General features: G+C 42.7%; 1 protein-coding gene across 1 annotated transcript in view; it reads right to left on the bottom strand.

Moving 5' to 3' along the window:
• pdlim4 (PDZ and LIM domain 4) overlaps nt 1-17,209 on the bottom strand; it is a 43,607-nt gene extending 26,398 nt beyond the window's left edge. Inside the window, exons 1-2 of the mRNA XM_023429400.2 lie at nt 16,945-17,209; nt 7,441-7,592 (exon numbers count right to left, since the gene is read on the bottom strand). Of these exons, the coding sequence (XP_023285168.1) occupies nt 7,441-7,592; nt 16,945-17,037 (245 nt within the window). The 5' untranslated portion in view covers nt 17,038-17,209. The remainder of the gene's footprint in view (nt 1-7,440; nt 7,593-16,944) is intronic.
• Nucleotides 17,210-18,103: the final 894 nt, after the last annotated feature.

The following is an 18,103-nucleotide window of genomic DNA, read 5'->3' as shown; positions in this document are numbered from 1 at the left end:
ACACACACACACACACACACACACACCCCACACCCCCACCCCCTGCCAGGTTTAATTTCCTGATTGGGGAGATCTGGATTTTGGAGCAGTGGATGACTTTACTTTGGCTGCACAGGATCACCATGTTCGAGGAGGAGCATGAAAACCGAGTGCCCTCAAATTAAGATGCAGCTGATCACGGAACATTTCAGGGTTCACTCAAAGAGTCCGGCCTCGCTTCATCAAAACCCATCGGAACGAGGATGGTTTTCAGCCCTATCGTACATCAGACACCACTGGAGATGCTCCTCCTCTTATTTGGTTCTGTGAGAGGAGCTTAAATACTTTCTCCTCTGCGAGTAAAGACAGACAATCATCCTTTAAAGAGCAGTTATTGGGTCTTGTCAGCAGACCTGATGGGGTCACTTGGAAAAATCTGCATCTGGGTGATGACAAGATCAATGCAAGGGGGAAAAAAAAAAGGATAGAAGGATTGAGCACCCACCCCTCCTTCCCCTCCTCCCCTTTTTCTGCAACACAGGCTCTTAAACTCCACTGATGCTGCGTTTACAACCACCACAAAAAAGAGACCTTGGGAGAGCGTGAGAGGGATGACGTGATGAAGGGATGAAGGAGGAGATGAAGGCAGCGGTGCTGGTGGTGGTGGGGCATGTGTGTGTCAGTCGGTTCCTTTTGGGAGGCTCCTTTTTTTTTTTTTTTTTTTTTTTTTTTTCTTTCTTTGTCCCAGTTGGAGTCCTGTGTTCCTTTGGTCCCATGCAGCCTCGTGCATAATTCCTCAGCTGTGAGTCACAGGTCGTGGAGTCAGAGCCAGAAAGCAGGGGCGAATCCTGCACCGGAGCGTTCTGACTGCGTCTTTTCTCTGCCTGTTTTCCCTGATTCCTCCTGAATCCTCCGCCCTGTGTTTTGTTTTGATTTTATTCTCCAGATCATGATCGGATTTTGTGTTTCTCCCCCATCAGGACTCAGACATGCAATCACATAAATGCATTACACATCACCTCAACCCCCTTATCCTGGCCTTTACCCTCAACTAAAATCAATCCAAACTGAGACCTTGATCCTAAATAGTAACAAACAAAAACTCCTTGTCTTTGTAAGGACATTTCTCACTGACAGTGACATCACTGCATTATAATCTTGATTTCTACAGTGTGGCAGAATAGTCCCAACTCAAAGGTCCACTTACTAGCCTTTTAGGAGCTTTTAATCAGTCAGTGGATGGCTGGAGAAAGATCAAGCGGACGATTTCCATTCAAATCCACACAGCATCTTTGCACTGAGACAGAGCTTATGATCTCATATTTGTTGTTCTCAGGTAACCCACGGTTTACACTCATGTAACGAAACTGTAAAACACTCACGCCATTTTCAGTCACTGATGAAGACTGTGAGATGCGGCTGAAAGCTTTTAAAAAGTTAGTAACCCTTGGACCTATATGCTAGTGAAAATGACCATCACTGTTTTTCCATGTATTTTTCTGGTTAACTCGTGGTGAAGAAGAGGTATTGAACTACAAGATGAAACACTCACATTTGTAACTTTGCTTTGAAGACCCTGTGCAAGTTCAGTTCAGCAAAAAAACATTGTTTTTAAGCTTTGGCGAGCGGTTAGACCGACAGTTTCAGTTTAATGTGCCTCGGTTTTGAGAATATCTACGTCTTAATCTTCTGTTGCCCCCCGCCCAATAAAATGGAGATGAATGGATTCCAGTGAAAACTCTTTATAGCGAGGTCTCCGGACTAACCAGAAACAAATTAAATTCCATACAGCCCCATTAGAAGAATTGGATATATGAATGAACTGATCCTTTAAGCTCTAAACCATCTGCAGGTCAAACTTCATTCCAGCCTCGACCTAACTGTAAATTTTCCTTTCTACAGTAAGTGAAATTGAAACAAGAACAGCAGGGTGTCCCTATTTCACGAGACTTTTTTTTTTTTTCAAAATTCAAGAACAAGAGTAACACACACACAGCTCAGGCATCATGACTCATTTCTCAGCACATTTAACATGCCACCCCAGCAGGAGTCTTTCCGAACAGCTTGACCGGCGATGGAAACACACATCCCAACCGCCATCATCTGTTCCTCAGGCCTCTGCAAACCGCATGGCTTTCTCCAAGAAGCTCTGGCAGACAGAGGGAAACTGCAGGGAGGTGAGGTCAGGGTGGAAGACAAGAAGAGATGGCAAGAGAGAGAGAGAAAGACAAAGAGGAGATATAAAAAGAAGAAACAGAGCGGGATGAGCAGAGTGGGATTTACGGTTTGGAGAGGGAGACGGCAGAGTGGCGTGTGTGGTTCGGGGGACGGGAGATGAAGAGGCCGAAAAAGAAGAATGAGGAGGAGAGGAAAACGGTGGCGAGAGGGGAAGGTTTTCCCCTCACAGCTGGGTCCTGTATTCCCAGAGTCGGATATACAGGCCAAGCAAAGCAAACATGACACACACCAATATAGGCACCAAGTGCGTCTGTCCAGTTCCTCTGACATTACAGTGAACTTGACAAGAGGGGGGTGGCAGCCATTTTTTGCTCTCCAGCCAATGCCAGGAACTAACAGAAACTAGCAGGGGTGTTTCACCTCACAGTGGAGCGCTGACAGGCCTGAATCAGCACATGGGAAGCTGTGATAAAGTTCGTTCCTTCCTAATTTTCTCTTTCATTCTTTCCTTTTCTTCTCACTGGTTCCCCTCCTTTATTCTCTCATCTTTCCCCTCACTTAACCTCTGGCTGGACAAACATAAATCCACCCAAGAGCACAGAGATGTTCAATTATTGGTAATTTTCTGCGTCGAGTTTCTTCTTTGGTGGTATGGATGACAAATTGCAGAGCGCAGAAATATACTGAACAGAGATGCTTCCAGAGAGAACTTGCTGGCAGAATCATACAGGAAAATATCATATCAAACTGTAAGAGTATGTAGTCTCTCCCTGGCCTCAGTTCACCAGAATGTAATGCAGCTGTAAGACGTGTTTTGATTAAGTGTATTGGCATAAAACTCAGATCTGAATGGTTCAAACAAATGTTCCTGGGATTCACTATCACTACCGGCAGTAAAAGCAGACAAGACAAAGTACTTAATCGCAACAAAAACATATTCTGGAAAGTGCAAATATAGTGTTTGAAGGTTGTATTTTCTTTTAACGGCAGTATAAAAAAAAATAAAAAAAATTCCACACAAACAACTGCAGCTGCTGGCCCAATGTTCAGTTTTCATGAGCTTCCCGGGGCACCTAACCAGAAACCCTCCGATGCAGGGCGCTCTTAAAAATGCTCCGTAATGCAAATGATGAAAAATGGGGCTTATGAAAGTAATAAACGCGGACACATTACGGAGAAACATTCTTGAGTTACACAAGACCTCAAGCCCCGATGCATCCAGCGTACTGTAATTTTGGTTCACAGCAGACGTGTAGACTCATATATTTGTCCATCGGCAGCAACACAAAATTACAGGTCTCCCGTTTCCCCATCTATGACTCTGTGACTGTTTGGACTATTTTATGGCGTAGGCTTTTAATGAGGGGCTGAGAACTGTTGTCCTCTGAAATATTATTTTTCTCGTGAGTCAGCACGGGTTCTCGTCACTCCCAATTTTTTTGGACTCCAGAATCAATGGTTGCAATTGAAAAATCCACAGTTATTCCTGTAGCCCACAGCTGAGGAGTGTTTTCAATGAACTGAAAATCACATATTTCACATTTCCTTTAGTAAATAACTATAGTTAGTAGCCTTTTACATATGAATATGACATCCCCATTGTCTGGATAATGAATAACATAGGGCTTGGACCTTATTCACTAACCAGAGAGCAAACTACCATTTTTTACACAGCTCATTGAATTCCTGGGAGAACTTTTTCAAGGTTTTAATAATACATTATATATATATAATTATAATAATATATCATTATTATAGAGTTTATTTCTAATTATTTATGTTACCATTTAAACTTCTGTAGGTTTCTTGTTGGTTAATTTGCAGTGGCCAAAACTGTGACCTCTTTTTTCCCCCCATTATTGAATTAAGGCTTTTGTAGATGGCTGTGTTCTGTTTGTCTGCTCAGTCATAGTGACTGTTGCTGTTTATTAACACATAACTTCCTGTTCAGGATCTTTCCTGCGAAAACACTACTGCACACCAAGAGTTGTGAATGCAATGCTTTAATCACCTGGCTTCTGGTTGAAAAAGGATTGCGTTGGAAAAACATGGGTATGAGGCTTCACCCACACGCAGCTTTGATCTGACGTGAGGAATGTGTTAAAAAAAAAAAAAAAAGTCAGCGTCCCGTCATCTCCTTCGCCCAGCAGGAATATGTTAAGATTATTTCAAAACTCGTGGTGCCTTACGTGTCTCCTATTTGAGGGAGAGGAACTGGACTCTGAGCTCCACTGTGTTGTCGGTGTAATTGAATTTCCAGCAATGCACAAAGCAGAGAACGCTGGCTGTAAAAACGGCATTCTGGGCAGAGAAGGGCCCATGTGGATTTCTCACTTGGTCTCTCTGATTCACCGCTCCTCTACTTGGCTTCAGTCTCCCTCCCTCTTTCTCTCTCTCTGTCGTAGTGTCTCTTTCTCCCTCTCTGCCGCTGCTCTTTTTTCCTCTCTTTCTCCTATTTCCCACCATCTTTCAGCCCCTCCCTTCTCTTTCAACACTTCCCCTTGTCTGCCGTCTCGTCTTTTTGTGACTGCGTAACCCAAAACTTTCGGATCCATTTTTAAAACGGTCTTATTCCTCCGCCTGAACCCCTCTTGCTCTGTCTTCCCTCTCATTCACCACCGGTTCATTTCAGCTCTGGGCGCTGGAGCCAGAGGTGCATGCCGACATATCTCTCAGACATGACTTACCCTCCTCCTGTCCCAACAGCAGGGCAGTTCACACTGTAATTATTCATCCAATACACTGAGGGAAGGTCACATACCAGCAGCTAGCCTCGCTCTGCCTGTGTTGATATATGACCCTGCGCACAACTGCTATCTTGTCAGTTTAAATGGGAAATTAAGGAGGATTGATGAACAGCATGACTTGGTCTGGCAGTTCACTTGTGGTTCTAATTCAGAGGAATGATCTTTAGCTATTTATGAGACCTGAATGGGTGTCAAATATCAATGTTCACATCACAGAGAAGTCAGTTATAGCTTTTCTTTACATCTCGTCCACCTGCATTTTAACCCGCTTGTATTTCGCCTCTGATGAGATTGAGAAAAGATCACTGGGTTTGAATATATTTTCTCTATTAACAAAAAATATTTCTCAAACTCACTGAGTCACTTTGTCACTCACCATAAACAAGATAATTTCTTTCAACCTCACCCATTACAAAGTCTTGCTGACAAGCGTATCTCAAACCCACATCAGTTCAGAATTATGGTCGAGATCCCAGTGTTTCCAAAACACTAAACACATCCTCATGAAACAACATGGACAATGTGTGAAAAATGATGCACAAGAAACCTTTTAATTGACCATAAAAAAAATCGTAGGTTTTCATATGTCAATCAATATAAATGTGATGTGCAAGCAGATGTGGGGCAAAATGTCAGCCGCACAGCATATCCATAACCTTGTAAGTGCTCCTGCTTTTGTCAAACTACTTCTTACATTCTCGCTTGTGTTAAATAACTCAAATTTGAATTTGGGAATGTTCGGGTGCAGGTGGTTGAGTGTGGGAGTTTTTCTTGTGCTGCTGCAGCTGTAGAGGAGCTCCCCTGGTCTTTGCGCTGAATACTACTTTATGTATCCTTAAATAAATTTACTATTCCTATGTGGACAAGCCACTGAATGCTCAGCCACTCAGCTTGATATATGAATGGATGGGGTTCTACTACAAGCTGTGGCGGAGGGGGTGGGGGTGTGTGGGTGTGGGTGTGTGTGTGTGTGTGTGTGTGTGTGTGGTGGTGGTGGTGGTGGGGGGGGCTGCTGCATGCTACAGTGCAAAACTATAAAAACACAAATACAGTGCAGAGGAAGAGAAAAAAAAAAGAAGTTCTTCTTCTCTGTCTGAATTAGGGAGCGCCTGCATGTGTGAATCTCTGTTCGTCTGACGGGTCCGGTTACTCCGGGGGTTATTCTTATTTCCACTGCATCTGCAGGTCAACTTCATGCTCCAAACCATTACGGGAGAGAGAGAGAGAGGGAAAGAGAGAGAGAGACTGTGTTGTCTGTTGCCCTAAAAGGAGAGAGCTGAAGCACCAGTTGGCAGTTGTCACTTCACTGAAACCACAGTGTTCTTCATCTGAGAAGATGGGGTTCAGAAGTTGCCAGATTCGCTCTGCACTTTCCAGTGCTCTGGCAACCTAAAGTAACCATCTAATAGAAATGTGGGAAGCGACTGACATTTCAGTTCAGTTTCAGTTTTTCCTTGGTTACCCCCCCCTTCTCTCTCTCCATGTTGTTAACCGTTTAGACAGATGATTTCCATTCTGCTACCCTGACAGAAACATGTTGCTTCTGTCTTCCACTTAAGGTCAAATCATCCATCCTCCCGTACTCCCTCTGAAAATGATGCACCAGTCTGAATAGTGGAAGATAATAAGATCATTTTCCACTTCATGAAGTGGCAAAATGGAACAATATCGACCTTTCAAGTCCATTTGAAAAGGTCACTGTCTGACTCACTGTATGTACAAGCCTCATGGACTTTGACGGCGCTCTATAGGAGCAGCGATTATTTAAGCTGCTGTAAAGCTGTCATCTGTCCCTGTGACTCGAATGCGCCAAGGCGAGCAGACGCACCAGAAATAGAAACAATATGTGTTCCTGGACGAGAGGCAGTAAATGACCTGAGTCATAAAAAATCAGTCAGGTTTTTCAACTCAATTCACTTAATGAGCCTCAGAGCAAAAACCATAAGCAGCCGCTGCTGAGGGTCAAAGCAGTGACGACTGATTAGCAAGTGACTTATGTTAGAACATTTCCTTATATCCGACATCATAATTCCCATCAGTCATCCCGTATGGAAAAATCAAATCTTGCACGAGCCTCTGGCCTCAGGCAGGAATGAGGAGCGGGCTACTGACGTCTGGGAAGCTCGGTTTTTATTAACTCCACACCCGCAGACTTTTTTCATTTTCAGAGCTGTACTCTTTTAGACTCAACCACCTGACATCACTTGAGGCAGTTTATCAGACTTCACACAGCTCCGTACAACTGTTTTCACATGTGCAACGTGTACTCCCCCAGACCTGTACACAGACTTTGATGTGTGAAATCAGTTGGGGCTCCCCCTTTAAGGCAACTGGAACTACTTGGTTGAAAGTTAGGTTAAGAGCTTGATCATAATTTTAAGAAAACCAAGACTGACTGTCCTGATTTCCTCCATTAGCAGGATTGTGGTGCACAGCCACAGCTCCCAAATCAGGAAAAATATAAACACACTCTTAGTCAGTTGACCAAATGGTCCTCTGTTGTTTTTCTGGTAAGAACAGTGTCATGTTTTCATACCTGCTGATGTTGAGTTTGAGCTGCTGAGTGCAGGTTTTGATCCTGTTCTGAGCCTCCATGTGCGTCATGTGCTCTGTGCTGTCGCCGTTGATGGCCAGGATGGTGTCGCCCGGACACAGGTCACCTTGGGCCGCCTTGCTGCCTGGTGTTACCTGGAGATAACATTCACACACACACACACACACACGCACACGCACACACACATACCGATCCAAGCACACCCAAGAAAAGAAAAGAAAGAGCTGTTACAAGTGGTGTCAATGTGTCAGTGAGAGAGAAAGACAAAAAAGAATGAAAGAAAGAGAGTATTAGTGCGGGAGTGTCAACACGGAGGCCAAATTCAACAAAAGCAGCTTTCTTTTGATTTATGTAATATTGCCTTGGGCAGCACTCTGGGTTTACATTTTCAAAAAGCCAGCAACAATGACACTGGGAAGTGAGAGGCCACTTAAGAGTATTGAAGGTGGTGAAATAGTTGGAAAGAACTGGAACATTTTTATACGTTTGGCCTTTTCGAATTCAGTAAAAAAAAACAAACTGCTCTGCAGTTGCATCAGACTAAACCCCCAGTGAATGATCTCAAGTCCAGGAGTAAGTTCCATTAACAGAGTTTGCATATGAACCTTGAACCTTAATCTCTGTGTAATGTTAAGATTCATTTGGAAGCATCTGCTCCATATATCCTTCGAGCTTTGCCTCGTCCTGTGACGTGGCCCGTTTTGATCCTGCGAAGCGTAGGCGCACATCGCTTTAATTTCGAAGATTATCTCGCAGCCGCTGGACAGTGAGCAGGTTCCTCTCTGTGATCTTTCAGTCCACAAACATGCTGGTCTGTGGACATTCGAGCCCCACGGGGAGGCAGAGGGGGAGGGTGGGTGTCCCAGTGGGTATGTTTCACCTTCGCAGGACACACTAAGTAACATATGATAACAATTTTCCATTATTGCAACGCTCGTGCACACACACACACATACAAACGTCCCTGTTATTTCCAGGCCTGCGTCTGACTGGTTCGTATGGTTTTGGCAAAGAGAAATGAGCAGAAACTACCAATCAAACGCTCAAACAGTCACTGTCATATGGCAGCAAGCTGCTGAGGAAAATACTCTCTTCACCAGCACTGAAACAAAAATGTAATGAAATGTGAACAATTGCCATCATGTCTCTGGTCATCTTTGTTGCGCTCCATGTGCTGTCAAGGTACGACATGTATGACTATTATTTTGACTGTATTTTTCCAACCATTAAATGTGAGGAGATTTGCTGCAGCTGGATTCATTTGTGATTGTCACACAGTTTTTAGAAGGAATTGAAATCATTAATCTGTGACAGATTCTCTGTGGCAGCTTGAAGAAGCGTAACAGGGATTCAACCAATATTCATTTATACACATTTTAATTTTGTACAAACAGAGGAAGAACTTTATTAGCAACTATGGCTAAAGACTATTTTCATTATTTCATTATTATTTCCTTGATTAACCAATTAGCCAAAAAAAAAAGTACATTACAATTTGCAAGAGTCACTTGTTTTGTTTAACCAATAAATGATTAAACCAACAGATCATTGTTATTGACTAATTGGTTGATCTATTGGTGAACAGCTACAGCGAACATGTCACCATGTAAAAGCTGAAGCAGGGAGGAATTCACACTCCAACACTTTGTCATGTCTGAGAGCTTAAAGACTAAAAATTACTAGACTATCTGTAAATCTGTAAAAACACAGGGAACAGAAGATTTCGGATCACTTTCCTGTTAATGAAGCCCTTGTATGTCAAGTGTTGGTGATTAATCTTTGTCCCGTCACCCAAGTTTTTAAGTGGGTACCTCTCTTTGAGCTCATTCATCTTCACACCAGAGCACCCACCGCCTGACCCCACGACGTCTCGTAATGCCTATTACCCTGACAGCTGCACATTAAGATGTATTGTGTTTGGAACGGCGAAAACCTTGCTTCAAAATAACACTTACCTCACTAACACATATTAATAATCTAATCCAAGACAAATCAAGACTACGATTGGCTGAAAAAGTTGATGCACCGTGGAATAATGAACACGAGAAAGAAAGAGAGAGAGAGATAGAGAGAGAAAGGAGAAAGAGAGGAGCTGCCAGTGCAAGAGCAACAGACTCGCTAACTGGGGGAAGAGCGGTTTAAGAGCAAAAGGCACACAAGTTCATGCTCCATGAAGCACTAATAGCTAAGTCGTGTGGTTCAGATGTGGAATTTGTAATTTACAGCTTCTGACTGCCCCAGTGTCCCTGACTCAGTTCCGGTAAGCTCAGGGGTCAGCAGCATTGTGGGAAATGTGTGTAAATTTTTGTGTGTGTCAGGGAAAGAGAAAGCCATGTGAACACATTTCAGTCATCAGCTGTTTCTGCAGAAATCTGACACAAATTACACTTACATAATCTAAGGGGTGTAGGGGGAAAGATTGAAACGTTTAAAAGGGGAAAAAGCAAGAATCTGTTGATAGACACTTACTGGAGGTTGTAGTTTACCCACATCATTTAGCACAACCTCCCTGGTGAGAATGCATTTTAAATGTTTGTGTGTCTATGTGTGTGTGTGTGTGTGTGTGTGTGTGTGTGTGTGTGTGTGTGTACGTATGTCTTGGATTATTGCCTGGGCTGTGTCACAGTGGAGTGCACCCCAGTGCACACACAGAGTGAGTAACATCACTTCAGGGTCAGGCCCTTGAATAGCAGTGCATGAATCACACACACACATACACACACACACAGCGGTATGCCAAGTGACACAATGGCATGACTGAGGTCGTCACCAGAGGAAAAACATTCCCAAAACGTAAGGAGGGTGTAGAGTGAAGTGGTTCAGACATATCATCACAATCTGCTATATCTACACTGCACACGTAGTGATGTAACGACTTCAAACTATAGAGCTTTAAAGATGAATGTCATTTTCCAATTACTATGCTTCGAGGTCCATACCAGCATTTTGTTGTTTTTGTTTTTAACTGTAACTTTTCTTACTATAACTTTCTGCATTCGTCTTCTTGCTCACACGAACCACTCGTGACAAAAGCTAAGCGATCAACTTCCGCTTCATAAGGATAAACTGATCTAACTCAAAAATGAGAAGTGACCCTGGTCTGAAAGCTGACCGAGTGTGTGACCGCAGCGCACAAAGAGTGATCTTGGGTCGGGCCGAGGATGGAACCAGAGTTGTTGTGAACAATATAAAGTTGGTTTCTAGGCCGCTGTGGAGGACAGAAAGAGACAATAAATTGAATAAAATTACCCAGCTTTGCTAAAAGTAGAAACTTGGTATCATATGGTATGACTTCAATCCCATTTTCACCCAGTAAACCTACTTTCAGCTCCAGATTTTCATGCAACTTCACCAAAAGGGATTTTTTTTTTCCTTCATCTTTACTCACAAAATGAGTTGAAATCATATAAATTTGTGACATAGAGGATATCATATAACTATTACTGCTCATATAATCAGATTTTCTGTCATTTGTTGTACACAAACTGCTCTCGCTGCTAACAGAAGGACTTGATGTACTCGGAACAACCTGTTAAGACCTCAGGCGATGACTCTGACGTTGGCGAGCAGCCATCGTGGATGCGAGGCAACGTTGATCGTGGAGAGAGCAACTTCACCGGTTGTTGGGCAATCTAAAACGGTCCCATCACAAACATAGTGACATAGTTAATTGCTAACAGATAGAGTGGTTTAGCATAATGGCAGCCTCATGTCACGCAGAGTCATCATGTGGCACGCTGAGGCCCGATGAGGAGTGTGGTTTCACCTGTTTTTCTCCGTGTGTTTGAGAGCGAGGCCAAGAGAGGACACAGGTGTACTGCGTCTCATAACAAAAAAAAAAAAAAGAAGCTGCATCCACACTTTGAGTCGAATGTGACATCAGCCTCGGGGCAAAGTATTCTGTCATGTCATCATTGCTTATGTCTGTGTGCACTGTCTTTCTATTTTATCTGGAGCAAGCCATAAAATTGAAAGTGCTTTTCTTGGCTCCATTATAAATTGACCTTTAGAGGATTTTTTTAATACAACTGTGGTGTGTAAAGCACATGTATGATCCAGGATGAGGATGTTATACTGTCTTTTTAGTCGCATAGATGTTCCTGTGAGGAAAGTTTTGATTCGTGCAGAGATTTCTTATCAGCAGGAGTCATTTTCCTGCCTCTCTCCTCTGGATATGGACAGACAAACATACAGCCTTCTCCATAAGTAGTGTATACTGCATAATTTGTAGTAGCGGTGAAAAGACATGTCAACGTCCAGATTAAAACTGGTCTTAATTTGACTGAAAATTTAAGGTTTTTTCAGCTTCTCAGAGACAATATTATAATCTACAGAAACAACCTGGTCATCTAAATACCCCTTGACCTGCAACCTGTCACTTTTAAATGTTGTTTTTCATGCGTGAACTCCACAGAGGCGCTCACTGCTGGGTGGGAGTGCTGAGTCGCACGTCTCAGCAGCACAAAGAATAATTCCTGGCAACGTGTCAGACGCCTTTGTTTGCTTGTTGGACCTGCGATAGGAACCATGGTTATGACCTTGGTGACGCTTTGGAGAGACGTTACATAGTCGGGGGTGTGAGGTTCTGACTGGTTTGTGATTATCACACTCAAACAAAAGGCACTGAATCTGCCAAGAGCAATAAGCAAGACTGGGGATTATGATTTAATATGTGAGGTTAGACTTTAATGAGAACACAAGGAAATGGGAGAGTCACTGCGACTTAATTGCAGTCTGTAATGCATTTGTGTGAGAGTGTCTACAATGACCACATACTATTCATCAATACTACTCATCAATAAGAAAGTAGAAATCCCCTGAGATTAGTAATCACTGACGGGTTTTTGCACCTCAGCTTTTCCACATTTCCTCCTCAGCACGTGATGTTTCAACATGTTCATGAATCAAGAGTCATGTTTTAGATACTCTGCGATCCTTGGAGCGAAACACATCGAAACAAAAACATGTTCGCGGTGATGCATGTGGGTTAAGACGATGTAAAGACGAGAAGTTAGAGGGGAAAGCACATAACTCAAAGCTCACTTGATGACATGAGGGAAGATCTACGGCTAAGGGTGAGAATTTGGCTTTTTTCATCATAGGCGGAAGCTGGTTCATTGCTAAACTTTTAATCTGAATTTTTTGTGTTAAAAAGACCAGAAATCTGCTTCATGTACACAGCCTCATGTTAACACCAATTACAGAGAGTCACTTTCATACACCAGATAACCAGATGAGCAGGAAACGCTCAGCCGTACTGTTTCAGGATCTCCGCCGCTTCACTGACAACAGGAAACTCTTGGAGTTTTTACCATCTGTTATCTTTTGCTCAGTTTGTTGTGGAGATGCAGTTCGCTGCATCTATAATTGTAGTCTGGAGAAAAAGAGCAGCCCAACACTAGTCTATGACAACCAGCAATGTCAGAGAAACAGCCCTTGTGGCTTTAGGTCACATGTTCTATCTTTGGTATGTGGCAGAGAGCTCGACAGATGAGAGATTCAAGGGCACACAATTCATCTGATGTATAACTGCTGATGCAGTTCAAGTTATATTTGATCTTAATCCATGCACTGTAAATCAAATACCCTTGTATAATCAGCATAAGAAACATGGAGTGATATGTCTTGATACGGTTTAAGCCTTTTCTCTTCACTCTATAAAATTCCTGTAATTCCATAACCAGGAGAAAAAAAGCTCTTTGCAAAGCATTTCTTTGCAGCCAGTATGGACAGGAAGGATTATTACAGCGACCAGTAACCCCTCAAATGTACATATGGGCATGTCGGTGTTGTTTTAAGATAGACTTGAAAGAATGTGAAGCTATCCTTTAAATGCATGACAAACATTTGAGCACAGAGACAGTTTACACCACTCTGACAATGTATCTGTCTGCCTGAAGTTGGACTTTGATTCCGTTCAGATAATACATGAATCTTTTTGAAGAAGAAGACTTCCAGTTCTACTGGGTCGATTATGACTTTCACGGTGGGTGGTGATGAAACATTTCCCCATTCCAGATTTTACACCACTTTTCTCTAATATTTTGCACATGAAGTAATCAATCAAATAATAAAAAAACATCAACAAACAGACTACAAGCGCACTATGAACCATCCGGGATGTACAACATTAAGTTCTCAGATGGGAATTCGGGACAGTGATTCGGTCATTATTTAACCAACACTCGGATGTAAATTCCTATCCAGAGGATGATTGTTTGCCAGTTGGCAGGACTGACAAGTGTCCTGCGTCACCTTCTGCCTGGACACTGGTTTACAAAAAGTGCTTTTACCACAGCTGCCATATTCAACGTATCCTCTCTAAATGCTTCTGCAGTTACACAAGTGATTTTATATGTTTCGGTTTCTCTGACACTCATTCTCTCTCATGCACTCACAGCCATTTAACGACCTACCACTGCACGCACACACACACACACACACACACACACACACACACACACACACAATCAGGGCAAATGTTTCCAGAGTCAAGTAGACACGCCATCAACTGGCAGCGGTCCTAATGGGCTGGCAGGGGACTAATGGGCTCATCCTGGGACGTTATCACCTTGAGCAAAGAACCAGCTGCTGCCATCGGAACTTGTTTTCTGGTATTTACAACTTTCACCCTCAAACGCAGGTGTTTCATGACATTCACTTTTACAAATGCAGAAAGACATGGAAGAATGAGGGAGGAGATCCGTCAGTCATGGAAAGTAGAGGTTTGATTGGAATGATTGTGTAAAATATTGTAAAAAAAAACTAAACAAAAAAACTTAAAAGCAACAAAGCCTTTAGGTCCTGTCTCATTTCTTCTATTGATCAGCTTTCCAGAGAAAACAGACACTGTTACACCCTTCAGCCTGTTCTGGCTTGTGCTAAGCTTACATGATAGTAAAATGCCCCCCAAAGAGGAATTTTGGATCCTGCAAGACATAAAGTATCCGTCTCTGCAACACAAACACACTCCCCATCTCCCTCCATGCATCTCCTTCTGCGTCACCATTCAACACACTGTAATTGCCGTCTTGGGCATGCACTGTAGAGCAAGAATGCAAAATGCATATGATGAATAGCGAGTTTCGGAGATGCTGAGCAGCCATGAATCACACCGTGCTTCAAACTCAGAATGCAACCAGCTCCCATGAGATGAGGCGAGTGGATTCCTTTCCCATCACTTCTATTTTTTTTATTTTTTATCACTTCTCCTTGAGTTCAATTTCGACTTTTTGCACTCACATAAACCAGAATATGAGAGACCAGGACAAAACAATTATCGGGTTCTGCCAATAAAACACATTTTGTGCTGTCAGCTGATGTTTCAGCGCATGTGACGTCAATTGGACACTGAACTGCTCTGTAATGGCTGGTAGAAAGCAACAAAAAAAGTCTGCAAGAGGCAGTGTAATCCTGGGACTTGCTGCCAAAAGACTGTGTGTATTTATGCCTCTGACATTACACATTTATCTAAATATGCTTGCATCTCAACAGCTGCTTCCTTCTCTAGTTCTCAAGCCAAGATTTTGGAATTAGTCAAAACTCCCTTATTTATTCTTGCAAACAGGTGGTTTTTATTGCCACCTCTGCTATGTAACAAAGTGAAACCTGTAATTAATTTCAATGATGCCAGCATCACCGAGTTACACAATGTTCACGATGCGAAATGACTTCCCTGTGCATGCCGCGGTTTTCATATTGGCAGTCAAACAAGTATGCACAGATCAAAACCGATGGGAAATTGTGAGACTGACACCGCGACTTGCCGGCTGTACAAGAAGTTAGGATGAATCAGAAAACCTGAGATGCCCTGAAGCTGCCTTTGACTTTAAAGTAAGCATTAAACACAAGAGCCATGAAGCCATAGTGTAGATTTCCCCCCTTTTTTTTTCTTCCAAATGAGTTCTAGTATTGGGCACAATCTCTGTTGGAAACTTTGCTCCATGCACATAGATACCAAGATACTTAGTGAAACATGAAGGTCAAGCATACAGTCAGTGAGCCGTCCAGAAAACTGGCTTTGACAATATAATCTGAGCCCCAACCAAAACAAGACATTTAGCTACACGCAGTGAGGGGTGTATTAATGCCATGTGTGATTTCTGGATTTTTTTTCCTCAGTGAAATATTCATCTACCTGTCACTGTCATTTGGAGAAGTGAAAGTGCCAAGTTAGAAAGTGTGACACACTTTGAGTCAAAGCATACCTCACCATTGCATCACAGCTTTTTTTTTTTCTTTTTTCTTGATATAGTAAGGTATAGGTTTAAAATCAGAGAGCACTTCAGGTGACCTTCAGGGGTTCGTCTGCTCCTCTCAAAGTCGTCAATCGGCTGCCGTAAATCTAAAAATTACACCTCTAGTTTGAAATGCTAGGGCCCTGTAGTTAAAGGGTCGGTTTGGGGCTGGTGGTGATACAGCTGAGCACAACACCTGGAATCCCTCAGCAGCACCAATGAGCTCTGATGAAAAACAAATGTCAGCACCCCCGCCCACCACAACCCACCCCCCCACCCCCATTCTGTGAAGCCCTGCAGCAGGACCGGGCTGTGTTTACCCTGGCTGGGATAAACTATAGGCTACTGCCAGATCCACTGCCAGCACACTGACTCCTGACCCATATTTTGAGGGTCAGGGAAGTTCACGAAGGTTTGAGAATAGGTCTGCTACCACTACTTCAACTACTACTACCAACAGCAGTATTAACAATGATTAAAGAACACATGCAATAACACATTACTATATAACACAATAATACTAATACTGCCATTTCCAAATAGATTCTAGATAACAGCTTATAAAGATCTATATGAGCTTGACTGGAACCACCTACTGACACGTGGTAAAAAGTTGGAAAAAAAAGTTGGAATTATATTATCATTGAATTTTTTTTTATCAATTATTAATTTCAAAATCAAGGATCATTTCCTTGACATGCACCATATGACATGTTTGATGGATACTTATATTGATGTTATTTTATTCAAATTGTTAAAAACTTCTTTTTTTTTATATCACCATCATGTGTTTTTCTCGTTTCTACTGACAAGATGATATTCAAAGCCTTTACCTGATGGTCGGCCAATTGCAATGACTCACTAAATTGCAGTGGCAACTTTGGCTGCCAGGAATTAGACGGCACCATCTGTCAGCTTTTAGAGTAAAGCTCCTGTTGATACACTTATAATTACTGCTGCTAGGGATAAAGGACCTCGGCGACCTCTTATTTGACGATTAATTAATTGGGCTACAACTCCAGGTTGACTCATCTCCACCTTTCCAAATCATTAGGCCTGTAAACGATGAAGTCATTTAAATGGCTGTAATGAGATTGATTATCACGTATGTAGAAATACGAAAATCGAACTTTACTGCCAAGTTGAGGTGCTGGTGAGCCCCTCCGGCGGCGCGTGGGTACTTTGCGTACGGCTCAATGAATGGATACACATCGAAACAACAAGACAGCAAAGTTAGGCTACAACCTACCCTGGAGATGGTTAACGGCGTGCTGAAATCCCGTCCTCCCACCAGCCGAAAACCCCAAGGAGAGGGTCCCTTTAGTGTCACGGTCTGGGTCATGTTTGTCGTAGAGACGGCGAGGGGGAGACAGACAGATGACAAGGCTGACTGAGAAGGCAAATGTCCGCGGTTCCTTGATACACCAGTAAAGAGAGCCAACGTGAACTGAGCGAGTGAGTCCTCTGCCCAGCTGCTAGGCAACGCTGTCCCGACCGTGAAAACTTTCCTCCCCTCCTGATTCAAGTTTAAATAACGAAGCCGCCTCTGACGTGGGATGACGGCTTGTCCTGCCCCCCTGCACCCGGTCTGTGCAGAGTGGGAGGGGACCGAGCTGTCCGCGGGAGTCACAGTAATCCGCGTTTTGTTCAACACAGCAGGTATAAATGTGAGTTATACTGTGTATTCCATCATCAGCTGAATAGATGGGTGGTGTGTGTGTGTGTGTGTGTGTGTGTGTGTGTGTGTGTGTGTGTGTTTGTGTGTGTGTGTGTTTGTGTGTGTGTGTGTGAGAGAGAGTCCGTGTGTCCCTTTTGTTTCTTTTATTTTCCTTCTTACTTCTTCTCTTGCTATTCATTCATTTTTTATAAGGGTGATGAAAAGTTTTTCTAAATGAAATGGGGTGTTTTCTTTTTGCTCCCTGCTGATCATGGTGGAAAATGCAGGTCTGATTAACGTTGAATGGATCTACCTCAAGCAGTACCATAAACATTTACATTTCACTATTTTCTATTAGAGTGCATGTTAGAATCAATTAGCCTTGAGTCCTGATATTAGATATAGTTTATTAAGAAATGTATTTAATAGCCTAAACATTACTCCATGTGTGATTGCCTGAAATTTGCAGTTTGATGCGTTTGATGAGTCCATTAATTTGGAAGTAATAGGGTAAAGTTCTTGCTTGTAGTTAGTTCTAGTTAGCATGCTAATATTCACTAATCAGCACTAAACACAAAGTACCGCTGAGGCTGATGGGAATGTCATTAGTTTTGCAAGTATTTTGCCATAAACCAAAGTACTGGATGAAGTTCTGGAGGAAACGTCAGGGGATCCCTAAAGGTATTAAAATTCATTCTGTGGAGAACATGAATGTGTGTACGCTACTAAATGTCATGGCAATCCATCCGAC

The sequence above is a fragment of the Seriola lalandi genome, unplaced genomic scaffold (genome assembly GCF_002814215.2).
Source record: "Seriola lalandi dorsalis isolate HSWRI2012SDOR001 ecotype SW California unplaced genomic scaffold, Sedor1 jcf7180002054893, whole genome shotgun sequence".
Classification (NCBI taxonomy): domain Eukaryota; kingdom Metazoa; phylum Chordata; class Actinopteri; order Carangiformes; family Carangidae; genus Seriola; species Seriola lalandi.
Note: the sequence above shows the minus strand (reverse complement) of the source record. Positions and strands in the feature narration are given on the sequence as shown.